The sequence below is a fragment of the Salvelinus fontinalis genome, chromosome 5, assembly GCF_029448725.1.
Source record: "Salvelinus fontinalis isolate EN_2023a chromosome 5, ASM2944872v1, whole genome shotgun sequence".
Taxonomy (NCBI): domain Eukaryota; kingdom Metazoa; phylum Chordata; class Actinopteri; order Salmoniformes; family Salmonidae; genus Salvelinus; species Salvelinus fontinalis.
In genome coordinates this window covers 60,753,967-60,771,330 of record NC_074669.1, presented here as the reverse complement: position 1 = coordinate 60,771,330, position 17,364 = coordinate 60,753,967, and the positions used below count along the sequence as shown (strand labels likewise).

At 51.0% G+C, this 17,364-nt stretch overlaps 1 protein-coding gene across 2 annotated transcripts in view; it reads left to right on the top strand.

Annotated features, from left to right (window-relative positions):
- Positions 1 to 17,364, top strand: part of tusc3 (tumor suppressor candidate 3) — a 112,153-nt gene that overhangs the window by 35,244 nt on the left and 59,545 nt on the right. For both annotated transcript variants that reach the window (XM_055924086.1, XM_055924085.1), the window contains exons 2-4: positions 4,996 to 5,165; positions 7,940 to 8,057; positions 10,528 to 10,668. In XM_055924086.1, the coding sequence (XP_055780061.1) occupies positions 4,996 to 5,165; positions 7,940 to 8,057; positions 10,528 to 10,668 (429 nt within the window). The remainder of the gene's footprint in view (positions 1 to 4,995; positions 5,166 to 7,939; positions 8,058 to 10,527; positions 10,669 to 17,364) is intronic.

The window sequence follows — 17,364 nt, the reverse complement described above, 5'->3', positions numbered from 1 at the left end:
TGAGTGAGTGTGTGAGTGTGTGAGTGAGTGAGTGAGTGAGTGAGTGAGTGAGTGAGTGAGTGTGTGAGTGAGTGTGTGAGTGAGTGTGTGAGTGAGTGAGTGTGTGAGTGAGTGAGTGTGTGAGTGTGAACTGAGACACTGCAGAGACATTGTTGTGGGGGTGAATGAAGGTTGTTTAGTCAGTGCCTGTCAGACAGGGGAAGAGAGAGAGGTATCACATTGTGATGGTTCTGGTGGAAGATACTGCCCCTTGTGGCCAAAACAGAGTTTTATTTAATGGCTGCATGGTTAGAACTAGACTTGATTCAATTTGATAGAGAATGCTGACATTGGCTGGTCTTCTTTGTTGTTTGTGCAGCGTTTCCTCCTCCTCCATCTTTCTTTATTCTCTCTCTCCCTACTTCTCCCACCTCCTTTTATCTTTTGCTCTCTCTCGCCCACTCTATCCACTCCTCTCTTATTTTGTTTCTCTCTCTTTCTGTCTTTCATTTGATCCCTCTGGTTCTCATCTTCTGCCATCCCCTCTCTGTCTCTCTCTCTCCTATTGTCCCTCCATCTTTCCTCTCCAGTGCCTTTGTACTACTCTTTTCTACCTCCATCCATCGCTTGTCTCGTGTGTGTGTGTGTGTGTGTGTGTGTGTGTGTGTGTGTGTGTGTGTGTGTGTGTGTGTGTGTGTGTGTGTGTGTGTGTGTGTGTGTGTGTGTGTGTGTGTGTTGACCGGTGCATCATTAGCGCTGTGTGTGATTGGCAGCAGGCCTGACAGGGCCTCCTATGGGGGGAGGCAGTGGAGGGAACCTGTCGCTCTGCTCCGCAAGGGAAGACTGCCAAGCTTTCTCTCTCACACACTGAGACATGCATCCATCCATACACAATAATGGCATGTTGTGTCTCTATGTAGGGTTGTCTCTATGCTGGGTTGTCTCTATGCAGGGTTGTCTCGATGCAGGGTTGTCTCTATGCGGGGTTGTCTATATGCGGGGTTGTCTCTATGCAGGGTCGTCTCTATGCAGGGTCGTCTCTATGCAGGGTCGTCTCTATGCAGGGTTGTCTCTATGCAGGGTTGTCTCTATGCAGGGTTGTCTCTATGCAGGGTTGTCTCTGCGGGTTGCCTCTATGCGGGGTTGTCTCTATGCGGGGTTGTCTCTATGCAGGGTTGTCTCTATGCAGGGTTGTCTCTATGCAGGGTTGTCTCTATGCAGGGTTGTCTCTATGCAGGGTTGTCTCTATGCAGGGTTGTCTCTATGCAGGGTTGTCTCTATGCAGGGTTGTCTCTATGCAGGGTTGTCTCTATGCAGGGTTGTCTCTATGCGGGGTTGTCTCTATGCAGGGTTGCCTCGATGCAGGGTTGCCTCTATGCAGGGTTGTCTCTATGCGGGGTTGTCTCGATGCTGGGTTGTCTCTATGCAGGGTTGTCTCTATGCAGGGTTGTCTCTATGCGGGGTTGCCTCTATGCAGGGTTGTCTCTATGCAGGGTTGTCTCTATGCTGGGTTGTCTCTATGCGGGGTTGTCTCTATGCAGGGTTGCCTCTATGCAGGGTTGTCTCTATGCAGGGTTGTCTCTCTGTCTTTGCCCCCTACTGTATCAAACATCCTAGTCTGTCAGAAACCTTTCACCCTCCCAGCAAAATATATTTAATTTAGCCTCACACTCACTAAGACAGTCAGTCTCAGTCCTTTTTGTCAACTTTGGACTCCTACAAAATCCAACCGTTAAATTATTCAGCGACTTCGCCGCTCGCCCTCTGATCCCTCCCTCTCTCGACGTGTCCATTTGATGAGGATTAATAGAAACCATATAAATCAGGAAATAAACAGAAAAGTTGATGACAGCCCTCATCTGCTGTTAGAGAGAGAGGGGGGAGAGTAGCGAGAGGTGGAGAGACAGTAAAGAAGGAGAGGGGGAGAGAGCGAGGAGGAGAGACGGAGTAAAGAGGGAGAGGAGGAGATACAAAGGAGAGGGGGAGAGAGCGAGGAGGAGAGACAGAGTAAAGGAGGAGAGAGGGAGATACAAAGGAGAGGGGGAGAGAGCGAGGAGGAGAGACAGAGTAAAGAAGGAGAGGGGTAGAGAGAGAGGAGGAAAGACAGAGTAAAGGAGGAGAGGGGGAGAGAGGAGGAGAGACAGAGTAAATGAGAGGGAGAGAGAGAGAGCGAGGAGGAGAGACAGAGCGAGGAGAAGAGACCGAGTAAAGAAGGAGAGGAGGAGATACAGAGGAGAGGGGAGAGAGTGTGGAGAGAGAGAGTAAAGAAGGAGAGGGAGAGAGAGAGGAGGAGAGACAGTGTAAAGAAGGAGAGGAGGGGGAGAGAGAGCAAAGGAGAGACAGTGTAAAGAAGGAGAGAGGGAGATACAGAGGAGAAGGGGGAGCGAGAGCGAAGGAGAGAGAGAGTAAAGAGGGCGAGGGGAAGAGAGGGAGGAGGATACAGTGAAAAAGGAGAGGGGGAGAGAGGGAGGAGGAGAGAGAGAGTAAAGAAGGGTAGGGGAGAGAGAGGAGGAGAGAGAGTAAAGAAGGGTAGGGGAGAGAGAGGATGAGAGAGAGAGTAAAGAAGGGTAGGGGAGAGAGAGGAGGAGAGACAGAGTAAAGAAGGGTAGGGGAGAGAGAGAGTAAAGAAGGGTAGGGGAGAGAGAGAGAGACAGAGTAAAGGAGGAGAGAGGAGAGAGGAGGAGAGACAGAGTAAAGGAGGAGAGAGGGAGATACAAAGGAGAGGGGGAGAGAGCGAGGAGGAGAGACAGAGTAAAGAAGGAGAGGGGTAGAGAGGAGGAGAGACAGAGTAAATGAGAGGGAGAGAGAGAGAGCGAGGAGAAGAGACCGAGTAAAGAAGGAGAGGAGGAGATACAGAGGAGAGGGGAGAGAGTGTGAAGGAGAGAGAGTGTAAAGAAGGAGAGGGGGAGAGTGAGCAGAGGAGAGACAGGGGAGAGGAGGAGATACAGAGGAGAAGGGGGAGCGAGAGCGAAGGAGAGAGAGAGTAAAGAGGGCGAGGGGAAGAGAGGGAGGAGGATACAGTGAAGAAGGAGAGGGGGAGAGAGGGAGGAGGAGAGAGAGAGTAAAGAAGGGTAGGGGAGAGAGAGGAGGAGAGAGAGTAAAGAAGGGTAGGGGAGAGAGAGGATGAGAGAGAGTAAAGAAGGGTAGGGGAGAGAGAGGAGGAGAGAGAGACTAAAGAAGGGTAGGGGAGAGAGAGGAGGAGAGAGAGAGTAAAGAAGGGTAGGGGAGAGAGAGAGAGAGTAAAGAAGGGTAGGGGAGAGAGAGGAGGAGAGAGAGAGTAAAGAAGTGTAGGGGAGAGAGAGGAGGAGAGACAGAGTAAAGAAGGGTAGGGGAGAGAGAGGAGGAGAGAGAGAGTAAAGAAGGGTAGGGGAGAGAGAGGAGGAGAGAGAGAGTAAAGAAGGGTAGGGGAGAGAGAGGAGGAGAGAGAGTAAAGAAGGGTAGGGGAGAGAGAGGAGGAGAGAGAGAGTAAAGAAGGGTAGGGGAGAGAGAGGAGGAGAGACAGAGTAAAGAAGGGTAGGGGAGAGAGAGGAGGAGAGAGAGAGTAAAGAAGGGTAGGGGAGAGAGAGAGAGAGGTGGAGATGCAGATTAAAAGAGGAGAGGGAGGAGAGAAAGAGAGAGTCCTAGATGTCTTTCTGCAACACTGATGCTATAATTGAAGTTGCCATTACAGACAGGCGGTGACATGGACGTGTGACCCAGACACAAACACGCACGCACGCACGCACGCACGCACACACACACACACACACACACACACGAGACCAGGAGGTTAAGTATTGTGCTGTCTACAGAGTCTGGTTGGAGAGCACTTCTTCTTGTCTAGGCACCAGTGATATCAATCTGATTCAAAGTTGTGCTGAGCAGTTGCTGAGGGCTGCCATGTTTCACTGATACCCTACCATTATACCTGTCAGGAAGTCTTCTGTTCACGTTGGACAGTTCAAATACTATCCCTCTGCATTATACAGTAACTATCCAGTTAGTGGCGCAGGACATTGGCTGGCTGTTGTCATGGCGACAGCAGGAAGTCTATTACTCCACAACTCTGAAGAGAACTGTTGAAGAAGAAGCATCTGTAATCTCCCCGTGTGAATTTGGAACTGTTTGGCCTTGAGTTGCTGGCCGTTGTGAATGAGACTTTGAACGAGAGCGATGCCACAAGTTATTCAATGTTTTTTTTAGGCTTTTACTATGAGTTTCTAGACTCTTAACACTAGCCTAAGTTGTTAGGTACAGCGCTTCTGTTCAGAGCTCGTATTCAGTGCACATGAATAAAACTTCAAATGAGAGCCAGGACGCAAAATAGTTTATCAATGTTTTCGACTTCTACCACAATGCCCTTTTGTGAAGCCATACCCTTGAACGTGTAGATTTTCAACAACAACAAAAATGTATTCCGGGGGAGAGTTGTACAGCACAATGGCTGTCACACATCACAACGTTTGATAGCACCCCCCCTTGAGATTCGTGTGTGTGTGTGACTCATTCATTCTAGAAAACACCAATTATTTCCTGGTTGACACCTAGTTTAATACCTGTTCATAATGGTTTCTCCTGTTTTCCTTACCCTCTATCTTTCACTCTTCCTCCCTCCTTTTCCCTTCCCTTTCACCCTTCCTCCCTCCTTTTCCCTTAACTTTCACTCTTCCTCCCTCATTTTCCCTTCCCTTTCACCCTTCCTCCCTCCTTTTCCCTTCCCTTTCACTCGTCCTCCTTCCTTCCCTCCTTTTCGCTTCCCTTTCACTCGTCCTCCCTCCTTTTCCCTTCCCTTTCACTCTTCATCCCTCCTTTTCCCTTCCCTTTCACCCTTCCTCCCTCCTTTTTACCTTCCCTTCCCTTTCACCCTTCCTCCCTCCTTTTTCCTTCCCTTTCACTCTTCCTCCCTCCTTTCCCTTTCACTCTTGCTCCCTCCTTTTCCCTTCCCTTTCCTTTCACTCTTCTTCTCTCCTTTTCCCGTTCCGTCTTCCTCCCCTCTTGTCCTCCCTCTCTCCCTCCCTGGTTTCCGTGCTGTTCCAGAACATGTTGGTGGAGAAGGTGGATCAGATGATGGAGTGGAGCTCCAGGCGTTCCGTGATCCGGATGAACGGCGATAAGTTCCGGAGGTTCGTCAAGGCCCCGCCCCGGAACTACTCAGTCATCGTGATGTTCACCGCGCTGCAGCCGCAGAGGCAGTGCTCCGTCTGCAGGTATGGAACCGCTCCGCCACACGACCACTGACAGGAGGCACTATACTACACAACAGTGTGTTGAGACCTGGTGAAATACACTTGAAATAAATAGTGATTTGAAGATCAGGATGAGCTGTTTATTTGAATCAGGTATGCAGCAGGTAGCCTAGCGGTCAGAGGGTTGTGCCAGTAACCCAAAGATGGCTGATTAGAATAGCCGAGCCGACAAGGTGAAAGACATGTTGATGATAGTTTGATCCAGGGGCGTTGCACCACAATGTCTGACCCTGTAAAACAACACATTTCACTGCACCTGTCTGGTGTGTGTGACATTAAACATAGATTTATTTGATTATTTTGGAACAAAATGATGCACACACAGCAGCCCTTCAGGACTGGAGTGTCCCACCTCGGCCCCATCACTCAATACATGATCATACAAATCAATGATACAGTTGATAAAAGAGACAACACAGAATAAAGAAAAGTATGATGACCTTTTGACCTCTAGTGATGACCCATCAACAACTCTACAAAACAGTCAGTCTATTCAGTCTAGATCTACGTTTGGGTATAGGGGGGAGTTTAAAGACAAGGACATAGGCTGAAGTCATCATGACCTGTTGACCTCTAGTGATGACCTCCAGACAGTGATCTACTCTACATAACAGCCAGTGTGTTCAGTCTAGATCTCCGTTTTGGGGCCCAGTGTCTCACCAGAGTGTTTCTCTCCTCAAGGGGCCTTAACTAGGAGAACCCAGCCGTTCGCTTCATTGAATAAAGATGACGTCGACCAGGGAATAATCATGTGTATTACAGAAATAGAGGAAGTTAATTTAATCCACACTGACCTTTCCCACTCCCATCATCCTCTCTGTTCCCCGTGACCCATAATGCTTTTTTAATCATCTGCTGTCGACTCAAATCACTTAATTATTTATCTCTCGCTCTCTCTGTTCCTCTTGTTTTTTGATTTTCTCTCGCCCTCTCTTCCGGCTCTCAACGACGGCAGGGCCAACCTCGACGTATGCATTTATTTATCCATTTCTATTAAAATGATTCATCTTAACAAGGTTTCCTTTCAATTTGAGGATGTCACTCCGAAGCGCATTAGTTAATGTCACGCGCCACCTCACTCTGCTTCGCAATTGGGACGGACCATTTACATAAACGATACAATCGCGTCGCTAGTCAGCGGGCGCCCAAGACACATTTTGGGTTGTGACCCCCCCCCCCCCGCCAGCGTTCAGAGTACAGACGGGCACCGGGAGGGACTGCTAATCGCCGGGGTCCTCGCGCTGCCATCACTCTTTCTTTCATTCTTCTCGCTCTCTTTTCTATACCACTCTCTCTTTGTTTGTTTCCTTCTCTCCATCTCAGTTCCTCGTGCTCTTTCTCTCCCTCCCTCCCTCCAATGACGGTACGATTTAAAGTGCACTGTACTGAAAGCTACTAATTGTTTACAGACTTTTATCACCAAAAGACCAACCAAACACATCGCTCTCTGAAGAGACACACTATACGTAGAGCACTGCAGAGCGCGGAACACAAACCATATCACTAATGTAGGAGCATGAATAGTACATGAAGGCAATGCAACATTGATGCAAGTCGACATGCAATTTATGGCAGTTGTGTTTAATTCCCACCAGAAAAGAGTGTTTTGTTACTTGTTTTATTCATGCTTTTTTGTTGTCCCGTTTGTTAATTCATGTACTCCAACGTGTGGCAGAGGACATTAAAGTTGTCAGAGGACATTAAAGTTGTCACCAGACGTTGGCGCTGCGACTTTACGAAGCCATCTGGAGTAAACACACTTTTAAGAGGTTATTTGAGCTCTAAATGTGTGCCATGAAGCTTCAAGACTTCCACAAACTCTCTTCCCACTAGTTTTAAGTGTACTTTTAAATAGGGTTGCATAATTCCTGGAACGTTCAATACATTCCCTGGATGTTCCGGTATCCCGCTTGGAGAATTCCCGGAAACAGGAGGGAAGAAGCAGAAAATACACAATCCTCCAAGGATTTCTGGAAAAGCAGGGAATTTATTGAATGTTTCAGGAAGTTTGTAACCCTACTTTCAACTCTATTACGTCACATTATATAAAGAAGTTTGCTGTACATTCATTTTCATCTTTTTAGCCGCCACTGTGACAGACCTGGTGGGTCCACCGCTGTCTCTATTTACTCGTGACAGGTTGAGTGGCTATGGCTCAATTTGCAAAATGGCTGCCGTAATTTCCCCTCTAATTGTCACATTTTTAGTTTTTTGTTGTTATGGTTTCCCCTGTCATGCCAGTGTAGGGGAACTGCGACAGGCATAAGAAGTGGCAGCATCGCCAGAGTTTAAAGGAAAGCGATGGGTAGAGAGATGGTGGTTCGTCGTGATGTTTTCCTCGTCTGTCCAGGACAGGATAGAGCAGCAGTAATTAGAGCTGGAGCCACGTTCTTCTCAGACACTCGTTTTCACGGCATGGCGTCGTTATCCTTCTCTCTCTGGGGAGGAACATGTGGCATGAGTATCTCTCTCTCGTCCGTCTCTTCCAGCTGCCTCCTCAAGCCAACGTGGCCATGATCATCACCAGCATTTACTCATCTGTTTCTTCTTTCTCTCTCTCTCGTTTGCTCCCTCTTGTTCAATTTCCCTTTTGCCTTCGCCTCTGCCCCTCTGTCTTCCTCTCCTCTTTTCAACTCTCTTTTCTCTCCCGTCCCCCCTCTCTCTTTTCTCTCCCTCTTTCTTTCTCCCTTTTCTCTTTCTCTCTCTTCCTCTCTCTCTCCCTGTCTTTTTAACAGACAAGCTAACGAGGAGTACCAGGTGCTGGCTAACTCTTGGCGCTACTCCTCAGCTTTCTCTAACAAACTCTTCTTCACCGTGGTGGACTATGATGAGGGGGCGGACGTCTTTCAGCAGGTAACCGTCTGGATCTACCCCCCCAGTCCCCCTCCATCCGTCCCCCTCTCCATTCCCCCGCTCGCTCCCTCCATCCCCAAAGCCCTCATTTCCATGTTCATAGTTGCCTGTCAGCCTCGGCGCGGAGACACAGCATGCTAATTAGCACGCAGGTTTTAAAGGAGAGATGAATCGTTGAAATAAGGTAAATAAATCAGAGGTGGCTGACAGGCTCTCTGCATGGTTTTATTTACCAGCGGGGGCTCGTTGTCCGACGGCCGTTTTAAGCTCAGGCCACTTAGGGGGAGAGTTTGGGGATTCACATCAGCTGAACATTGTTTTGGACGTGCCTCTGATTGTCAATTATATATATATGATCGTGTCGAATGACATTTAGTGAAGTACTCACATACACAAACACTCATGTACCTTGGATGTATAGTCTTGATTTATGTAGATGAGCTCTCTTATCCAACCCACATACTGTACTCATGACTCAGTCCATGCACACCCTGCATACAGTACTCTGAATGTATAATCCATATTATAAACTGAGTTTGTCGAGCTCTGAATTCTGATTGGCTGAAAGCGGTGGTATATCAGACCGTATGTCACGGGTATTACTGTACTAATTACATTTGTAAACAGTTTATAATAGCAATAAGGCACCTCGGGGGTTTGTGGTATATAGCCAATATACCACGGCTAACGGCTGTGTCCAGGCACTCCGCGTTGTGTCGCGCTAAGGAACATCCCTTAGCCGTGGTATATTGGCCATAGCAGCCACTGTCGTGCACTCACTGCAGGCTGGCCGCTAGATAAATACCAGTGTGGGAGATTGATACGAGTCGGTTCTGCACAGCCAACCTCTTTCCCTGGGGTTGTCATTTTCCCAGGGTGCATCCATAGGTGGGCCGTGGGCGAAGCCCGTGTGGGCGTATGTGTGTGCATGTCACCGGGCACCGGAGTTTCTTACAGTACAGCACCGCCTGCTGTGTCACTCAGTGCAGACCTCGATACAGTGGGAAAACAACCGTATAAATAACATATTCCACATCGCCATAGCAACTCAGCACCAGAGAAACCCATAATAGAACGTTGGTTTCTTATCACTAACAGTCGTTTGCATGACAATAAACAGATGTGAAGCTTCCAACCGCCCATTACCATAGCCAATGAGCAATTAATCTGGGTTAAATACTCACCCCTGAGGTACGCCTCACACTCTCCACTCGAGCAATTATGCGATTACGGGCCTCTAAGATTAAAAGGACATGTAATTAAATGCAGATCACTTTGTCTAGCTTTTCTTTTGTTATAATGGAGAGAGTGCTTAATGTAGTACTCCTAATGGGCGAATCACCTCTACGCTCCAGGGAGGATGCGGTGGGCTCCTTTCACGCAATTAAGAGAAATAACCTCTGTAATGATCCTCACTTTGTTCTCTGTGAGTTTGGAATGGGGAGGAGGTGGGAATAGACCTGACTTTTTAGTTGATTTGAATTGCAGGAAGAGGGGTTTGGAAGGTAAACCAAGTGGATAGAGAGAGACTGAGAATCACACAGGGGAGAGGTATTGACACAAGTAGATAGAGATATATCTAAGAGGGAAAGAGCAGTTCATTTTAGAGACAGAATCAGGCAAGACAGATACCGATTGAGAGAAAGATAGAGAAACAATTGTGAGAATACTTTTGAGAGGGAATATCGTTGAGCGGGAGAGAGAGAGATTACTGTTGAAAGAAAGGGAGAGAGGGAGGAGGCAGACACCTAGCATAATAAGTACGCAGTGTGCATGCCTAACCATTCATTAGGCCTAATGGCCAGCCTGTGCAGAGGGAGAGTCTAGTAATTAGGTGTGTGTTAGTGCCACCAGTGAATTCTCTGTCCCGTGCTCCTCCCTCCCTCGGTAGGTGGCCTCATGGTGGGCCCCCTGCTTGATTATAACACCACTGGGGAAAGTGAACTGTGTACAGGGGATGTTTTTGTAGGGGCGGTGGTATATATGCACACGTCATGTAATTGGGGTTCTCACCACTTCTCTTGATTCTCTTTCTGCCTTTTCCACCTATGTCCCTCCCTCCCGCTCTCTCCTACCTACTGTATCCCTCCCTCCCTCCCTCCCTCCTCCTACCTACTGTATCTGGGCCTCCCTCCCGCTCTCTCCTACCTACTGTATCCCTCCCTCCCTCCTCCTACCTACTGTATCTGGGCCTCCCTCCCTCTCTCTCCTACCTACTGTATCCCTCCCTCCCTCCCTCTACCTACTATATCTGTCCCTTTCTCTCTCGCCTCCTCCCAACTGTATCTGTCCCTGTCTCTCTCTCCTACCTACTGTATCTATCACCAATCCTTTCCTCTCTCTCTTTCTCTTCTTCTCTCTCCCGCCGTCTCCCTTGTCCCTCTCCCTCCATCCCTCTGTCGCTCTCTCTCTCTCTCTCTCTCGCTCTTTCTCTCTCTCTCTCTCGCTCTTTCTCTCTCTTTCTCTCCAGCTGAATATGAACTCAGCCCCTACCTTCATGCACTTCCCAGCTAAGGGAAAGCCTAAGAGGGCAGACACCTTTGACCTCCAGCGGATCGGCTTTGCCTCGGAGCAGCTGGCCAAGTGGATTGCAGACCGCACCGACGTACAGGTGACAATTCCTCCTTTAACATAATACACCTGTGAGGATTGTACAGGTGACATAAGACCCGGGTTCAAATAGTATCTGATTTCTGTCAGCTGCGCCTGATCGGGCTTGCCTGGAGCAATGGAGCTAATGGAATTGTTCCAAAAGTGCAAATGCCACCAATTTAGCAGGCTCAATTGAACGCTCAACATATTTGAAAGACAACAAATACTCCTTAAACCCAGGCCTGCCTATCACAGTTGAAAGCTTTTACAAAGTGCACACAACTATTTACCTGTCACAAAACAGACAAGCATCACCACAACATATCACATATAATATTTGCAGCCAAACATGAATAGAATACCAAAGGTTATCATTTTTATAGCTGCGTCAGAGATGGCATCATCAGTTTCAGATCCATCTTAGAGATGCAAGAAGGACAAGATCACTTTGAGCACAACCTTTTACACAGCCCCAAAAACACAATGACCAGCTAATGGCTTTGGTATCCAATGCTTTCTATATGGTCCACTGCTCTCTGAGAATTCCAATGAGGTTAGAAACTGTTATCCTTATTAGATCCATGGCGTCCATTAAGGCTCCGAGGGGCTCCTTTTTTAAAGCCACCGTCCTCCATTACGGGGCGACGTCTCCACCAGTCGCCCATTAATCCTTTGGGCTCCGTCGTCCTGCGGATTTGAAAAACGCCGGCTGACAGTGGAGAGAAAGCGACTGGTACACTTTATAATGTTTTATTGTCACATACACTGGACAGGTGCAGTGAAATGTGTTGTTTTACAGGGTCAGCCATTGTGGTGCAACGCCCCTGGAGCATATTAGGGTTAAGTGCCTTGCTCAAGGGCACATCAACAGATTTTTCACCTTGTCGGCTCGTGTATTCGAACCAGCATTGTTTCGGTTACTGGCCAAATGCTCTAACACGCGCACACACTCTCCCTCTCGGTTCCACCAGCAGACTGAATTATGGTATATGTGGTTCCCTTCATTTGAGCTAATCCAATAGCATTAGAAGGCAAGGCCGGCGATCGACCAACAAGAAGACTCAGATCTGGGTTGTGTTCAAACTGAAGATAAAAACCGGACTGAAACAGTGAGGGGACTACCTGAACTTGTCCAATATGAAAAGCTCATTATCGTTTCCCAAAAGTTTTTCAACAGTATGTCCTAATGAATACAACCCTGGCCTACTAAAGCTCCACATGCATATCTCTTTGTTTGAATGGGAATGTGATGTATCTTTTCATTACTGTGGATATGCTATTCCCCAGTAATATCATATTATTCTACTTGATATGCCTCTATTGTAGCCTTCAACCTAATGGCCCACTGTGCCCACATCACACTGACAGGAACCCTTGTGTTATTCAACTAGGTGAAATTACATTGGACTGAGTTCTATCATTCTAACATAGTTCTCTACCTCACCTCCTTTCACTGGGTCTCCCCCCCTCTACCTCACATCCTTTCACTGGGTCTCTCTCCCTCAACCTCACCTCCTTTCACTGGGTCTCCCCCCCTCTACCTCACATCCTTTCACTGGGTCTCTCTCCCTCAACCTCACCTCCTTTCACTGGGTCTCCCCCCCTCTACCTCACATCCTTTCACTGGGTCTCTCTCCCTCAACCTCACCTCCTTTCACTGGGTCTCCCCCCCTCTGCCTCACCTCCTTTCACTGGGTCTCCCTCCCTCAACCTCACCTCCTTTCACTGGGTCTCCCTCCCTCTATCTCACCTCCTTTCACTGGGTCTCCCTCCCTCTACCTCACCTCCTTTCACTGGGTCTCCCTCCCTCCCTCTACCTCACCTCCTTTCACTGGGTCTCCCCCCCTCTACCTCACATCCTTTCACTGGGTCTCTCTCCCTCAACCTCACCTCCTTTCACTGGGTCTCCCCCCCTCTGCCTCACCTCCTTTCACTGGGTCTCCCTCCCTCAACCTCACCTCCTTTCACTGGGTCTCCCTCCCTCTCTCTACCTCACCTCCTTTCACTGGGTCTCCCTCCCTCAACCTCACCTCCTTTCACTGGGTCTCCCTCCCTCAACCTCACCTCCTTTCACTGGGTCTCCCTCCCTCTACCTCACCTCCTTTCACTGGGTCTCCCTCTCTCTATCTCACCTCCTTTCACTGGGTCTCTCTCCCTCTGCCTCACCTCCTTTCACTGGGTCTCCCTCCCTCAACCTCACCTCCTTTCACTGGGTCTCTCTCCCTCAACCTCACCTCCTTTCACTGGGTCTCCCTCCCTCTATCTCACCTCCTTTCACTGGGTCTCCCTCCCTCTACCTCACCTCCTTTCACTGGGTCTCCCTCCCTCCCTCTACCTCACCTCCTTTCACTGGGTCTCCCTCCCTCAACCTCACCTCCTTTCACTGGGTCTCTCTCCCTCAACCTCACCTCCTTTCACTGGGTCTCCCTCCCTCAACCTCACCTCCTTTCACTGGGTCTCCCTCCCTCTATCTCACCTCCTTTCACTGGGTCTCCCTCCCTCTACCTCACCTCCTTTCACTGGGTCTCCCTCCCTCCCTCTACCTCACCTCCTTTCACTGGGTCTCCCTCCCTCAACCTCACCTCCTTTCACTGGGTCTCCCCCCCTCTACCTCACATCCTTTCACTGGGTCTCTCTCCCTCAACCTCACCTCCTTTCACTGGGTCTCCCTCCCTCAACCTCACCTCCTTTCACTGGGTCTCCCTCCCTCTACCTCACCTCCTTTCACTGGGTCTCCCTCCCTCTACCTCACCTCCTTTCACTGGGTCTCCCTCTCTCTACCTCACATCCTTTCACTGGGTCTCTCTCCCTCTGCCTCACCTCCTTTCACTGGGTCTCCCTCCCTCAACCTCACCTCCTTTCACTGGGTCTCCCTCCCTCTACCTCACCTCCTTTCACTGGGTCTCCCTCCCTCTACCTCACCTCCTTTCACTGGGTCTCCCTCCCTCCCTCAACCTCACCTCCTTTCACTGGGTCTCCCCCCCTCTACCTCACATCCTTTCACTGGGTCTCTCTCCCTCAACCTCACCTCCTTTCACTGGGTCTCTCTCCCTCAACCTCACCTCCTTTCACTGGGTCTCCCTCCCTCTACCTCACCTCCTTTCACTGGGTCTCCCTCCCTCCCTCTACCTCACCTCCTTTCACTGGGTCTCCCTCCCTCTATCTCACCTCCTTTCACTGGGTCTCCCTCCCTCTACCTCACCTCCTTTCACTGGGTCTCCCTCCCTCCCTCTACCTCACCTCCTTTCACTGGGTCTCCCTCCCTCTGCCTCACCTCCTTTCACTGGGTCTCTCTCCCTCAACCTCACCTCCTTTCACTGGGTCTCCCCCCCTCTACCTCACATCCTTTCACTGGGTCTCTCTCCCTCAACCTCACCTCCTTTCACTGGGTCTCTCTCCCTCTGCCTCACCTCCTTTCACTGGGTCTCCCTCCCTCAACCTCACCTCCTTTCACTGGGTCTCCCTCCCTCAACCTCACCTCCTTTCACTGGGTCTCCCTCCCTCAACCTCACCTCCTTTCACTGGGTCTCCCTCCCTCAACCTCACCTCCTTTCACTGGGTCTCCCTCCCTCTATCTCACCTCCTTTCACTGGGTCTCCCTCCCTCTACCTCACCTCCTTTCACTGGGTCTCCCTCCCTCCCTCTACCTCACCTCCTTTCACTGGGTCTCCCCCCCTCTACCTCACATCCTTTCACTGGGTCTCTCTCCCTCAACCTCACCTCCTTTCACTGGGTCTCCCTCCCTCAACCTCACGTCCTTTCACTGGGTCTCCCTCCCTCTACCTCACCTCCTTTCACTGGGTCTCCCTCTCTCTATCTCACCTCCTTTCACTGGGTCTCTCTCCCTCTGCCTCACCTCCTTTCACTGGGTCTCCCTCCCTCAACCTCACCTCCTTTCACTGGGTCTCTCTCCCTCAACCTCACCTCCTTTCACTGGGTCTCCCTCCCTCAACCTCACCTCCTTTCACTGGGTCTCCCTCCCTCTATCTCACCTCCTTTCACTGGGTCTCCCTCCCTCTACCTCACCTCCTTTCACTGGGTCTCCCTCCCTCTACCTCACCTCCTTTCACTGGGTCTCCCTCCCTCCCTCTACCTCACCTCCTTTCACTGGGTCTCTCTCCCTCAACCTCACCTCCTTTCACTGGGTCTCCCTCCCTAAACCTCACCTCCTTTCACTGGGTCTCCCTCCCTCTACCTCACCTCCTTTCACTGGGTCTCCCTCTCTCTATCTCACCTCCTTTCACTGGGTCTCTCTCCCTCTGCCTCACCTCCTTTCACTGGGTTTCCCTCCCACAACCTCACCTCCTTTCACTGGGTCTCCCTCCCTCAACCTCACCTCCTTTCACTGGGTCTCCCTCCCTCAACCTCACCTCCTTTCACTGGGTCTCCCTCTCTCTACCTCACATCCTTTCACTGGGTCTCCCTCTCTCTGCCTCACCTCCTTTCACTGGGTCTCCCTCCCTCAACCTCACCTCCTTTCACTGGGTCTCCCTCCCTCAACCTCACCTCCTTTCACTGGGTCTCCCTCCCTCAACCTCACCTCCTTTCACTGGGTCTCCCTCCCTCAACCTCACCTCCTTTCACTGGGTCTCCCTCCCTAAACCTCACCTCCTTTCACTGGGTCTCCCTCCCTCTACCTCACCTCCTTTCACTGGGTCTCCCTCTCTCTATCTCACCTCCTTTCACTGGGTCTCTCTCCCTCTGCCTCACCTCCTTTCACTGGGTCTCCCTCCCACAACCTCACCTCCTTTCACTGGGTCTCCCTCCCTCAACCTCACCTCCTTTCACTGGGTCTCCCTCCCTCAACCTCACCTCCTTTCACTGGGTCTCCCTCTCTCTACCTCACATCCTTTCACTGGGTCTCCCTCTCTCTGCCTCACCGCCTTTCACTGGGTCTCCCTCCCTCAACCTCACCTCCTTTCACTGGGTCTCCCTCCCTCAACCTCACCTCCTTTCACTGGGTCTCCCTCCCTCAACCTCACCTCCTTTCACTGGGTCTCCCTCCCTCAACCTCACCTCCTTTCACTGGGTCTCCCTCTCTCTACCTCACCTCCTTTCACTGGGTCTCCCTCCCTCTCTCTACCTCACCTCCTTTCACTGGGTCTCCCTCCCTCTCTCTCTTACCTCCTTTCACTGGGTCTCCCTCCCTCTCTCTACCTCACCTCCTTTCACTGGGTCTCCCTCCCTCAACCTCACCTCCTTTCACTGGGTCTCCCTCCCTCAACCTCACCTCCTTTCACTGGGTCTCCCTCCCTCTGCCTCACCTCCTTTCACTGGGTCTCCCTCCCTCAACCTCACCTCCTTTCACTGGGTCTCCCTCCCTCAACCTCACCTCCTTTCACTGGGTCTCCCTCCCTCAACCTCACCTCCTTTCACTGGGTCTCCCTCCCTCAACCTCACCTCCTTTCACTGGGTCTCCCTCCCTCCCTCTACCTCACCTCCTTTCACTGGGTCTCCCTCCCTCAACCTCACCTCCTTTCACTGGGTCTCTCTCCCTCTATCTCACCTCCTTTCACTGGGTCTCCCTCCCTCTACCTCACCTCCTTTCACTGGGTCTCCCTCCCTCCCTCTACCTCACCTCCTTTCACTGGGTCTCCCTCCCTCTACCTCACCTCCTTTCACTGGGTCTCCCTCCCTCCCTCAACCTCACCTCCTTTCACTGGGTCTCCCCCCCTCTACCTCACATCCTTTCACTGGGTCTCTCTCCCTCAACCTCACCTCCTTTCACTGGGTCTCTCTCCCTCTGCCTCACCTCCTTTCACTGGGTCTCCCTCCCTCCCTCTACCTCACCTCCTTTCACTGGGTCTCCCCCCCTCTACCTCACCTCCTTTCACTGGGTCTCCCCCCCTCTACCTCACATCCTTTCACTGGGTCTCTCTCCCTCAACCTCACCTCCTTTCACTGGGTCTCCCTCCCTCTACCTCACCTCCTTTCACTGGGTCTCCCTCCCTCTATCTCACCTCCTTTCACTGGGTCTCCCTCCCTCTACCTCACCTCCTTTCACTGGGTCTCCCTCCCTCCCTCAACCTCACGTCCTTTCACTGGGTCTCCCTCCCTCTACCTCACCTCCTTTCACTGGGTCTCCCTCTCTCTATCTCACCTCCTTTCACTGGGTCTCTCTCCCTCTGCCTCACCTCCTTTCACTGGGTCTCCCTCCCTCAACCTCACCTCCTTTCACTGGGTCTCTCTCCCTCAACCTCACCTCCTTTCACTGGGTCTCCCTCCCTCAACCTCACCTCCTTTCACTGGGTCTCCCTCCCTCTATCTCACCTCCTTTCACTGGGTCTCCCTCCCTCTACCTCACCTCCTTTCACTGGGTCTCCCTCCCTCCCTCTACCTCACCTCCTTTCACTGGGTCTCCCCCCCTCTACCTCACCTCCTTTCACTGGGTCTCCCTCCCTCCCTCTACCTCACCTCCTTTCACTGGGTCTCCCCCCCTCTACCTCACATCCTTTCACTGGGTCTCTCTCCCTCAACCTCACCTCCTTTCACTGGGTCTCTCTCCCTCAACCTCACCTCCTTTCACTGGGTCTCCCTCCCTAAACCTCACCTCCTTTCACTGGGTCTCCCTCCCTCTACCTCACCTCCTTTCACTGGGTCTCTCTCCCTCTGCCTCACCTCCTTTCACTGGGTCTCCCTCCCTAAACCTCACCTCCTTTCACTGGGTCTCCCTCCCTCTACCTCACCTCCTTTCACTGGGTCTCCCTCTCTCTAT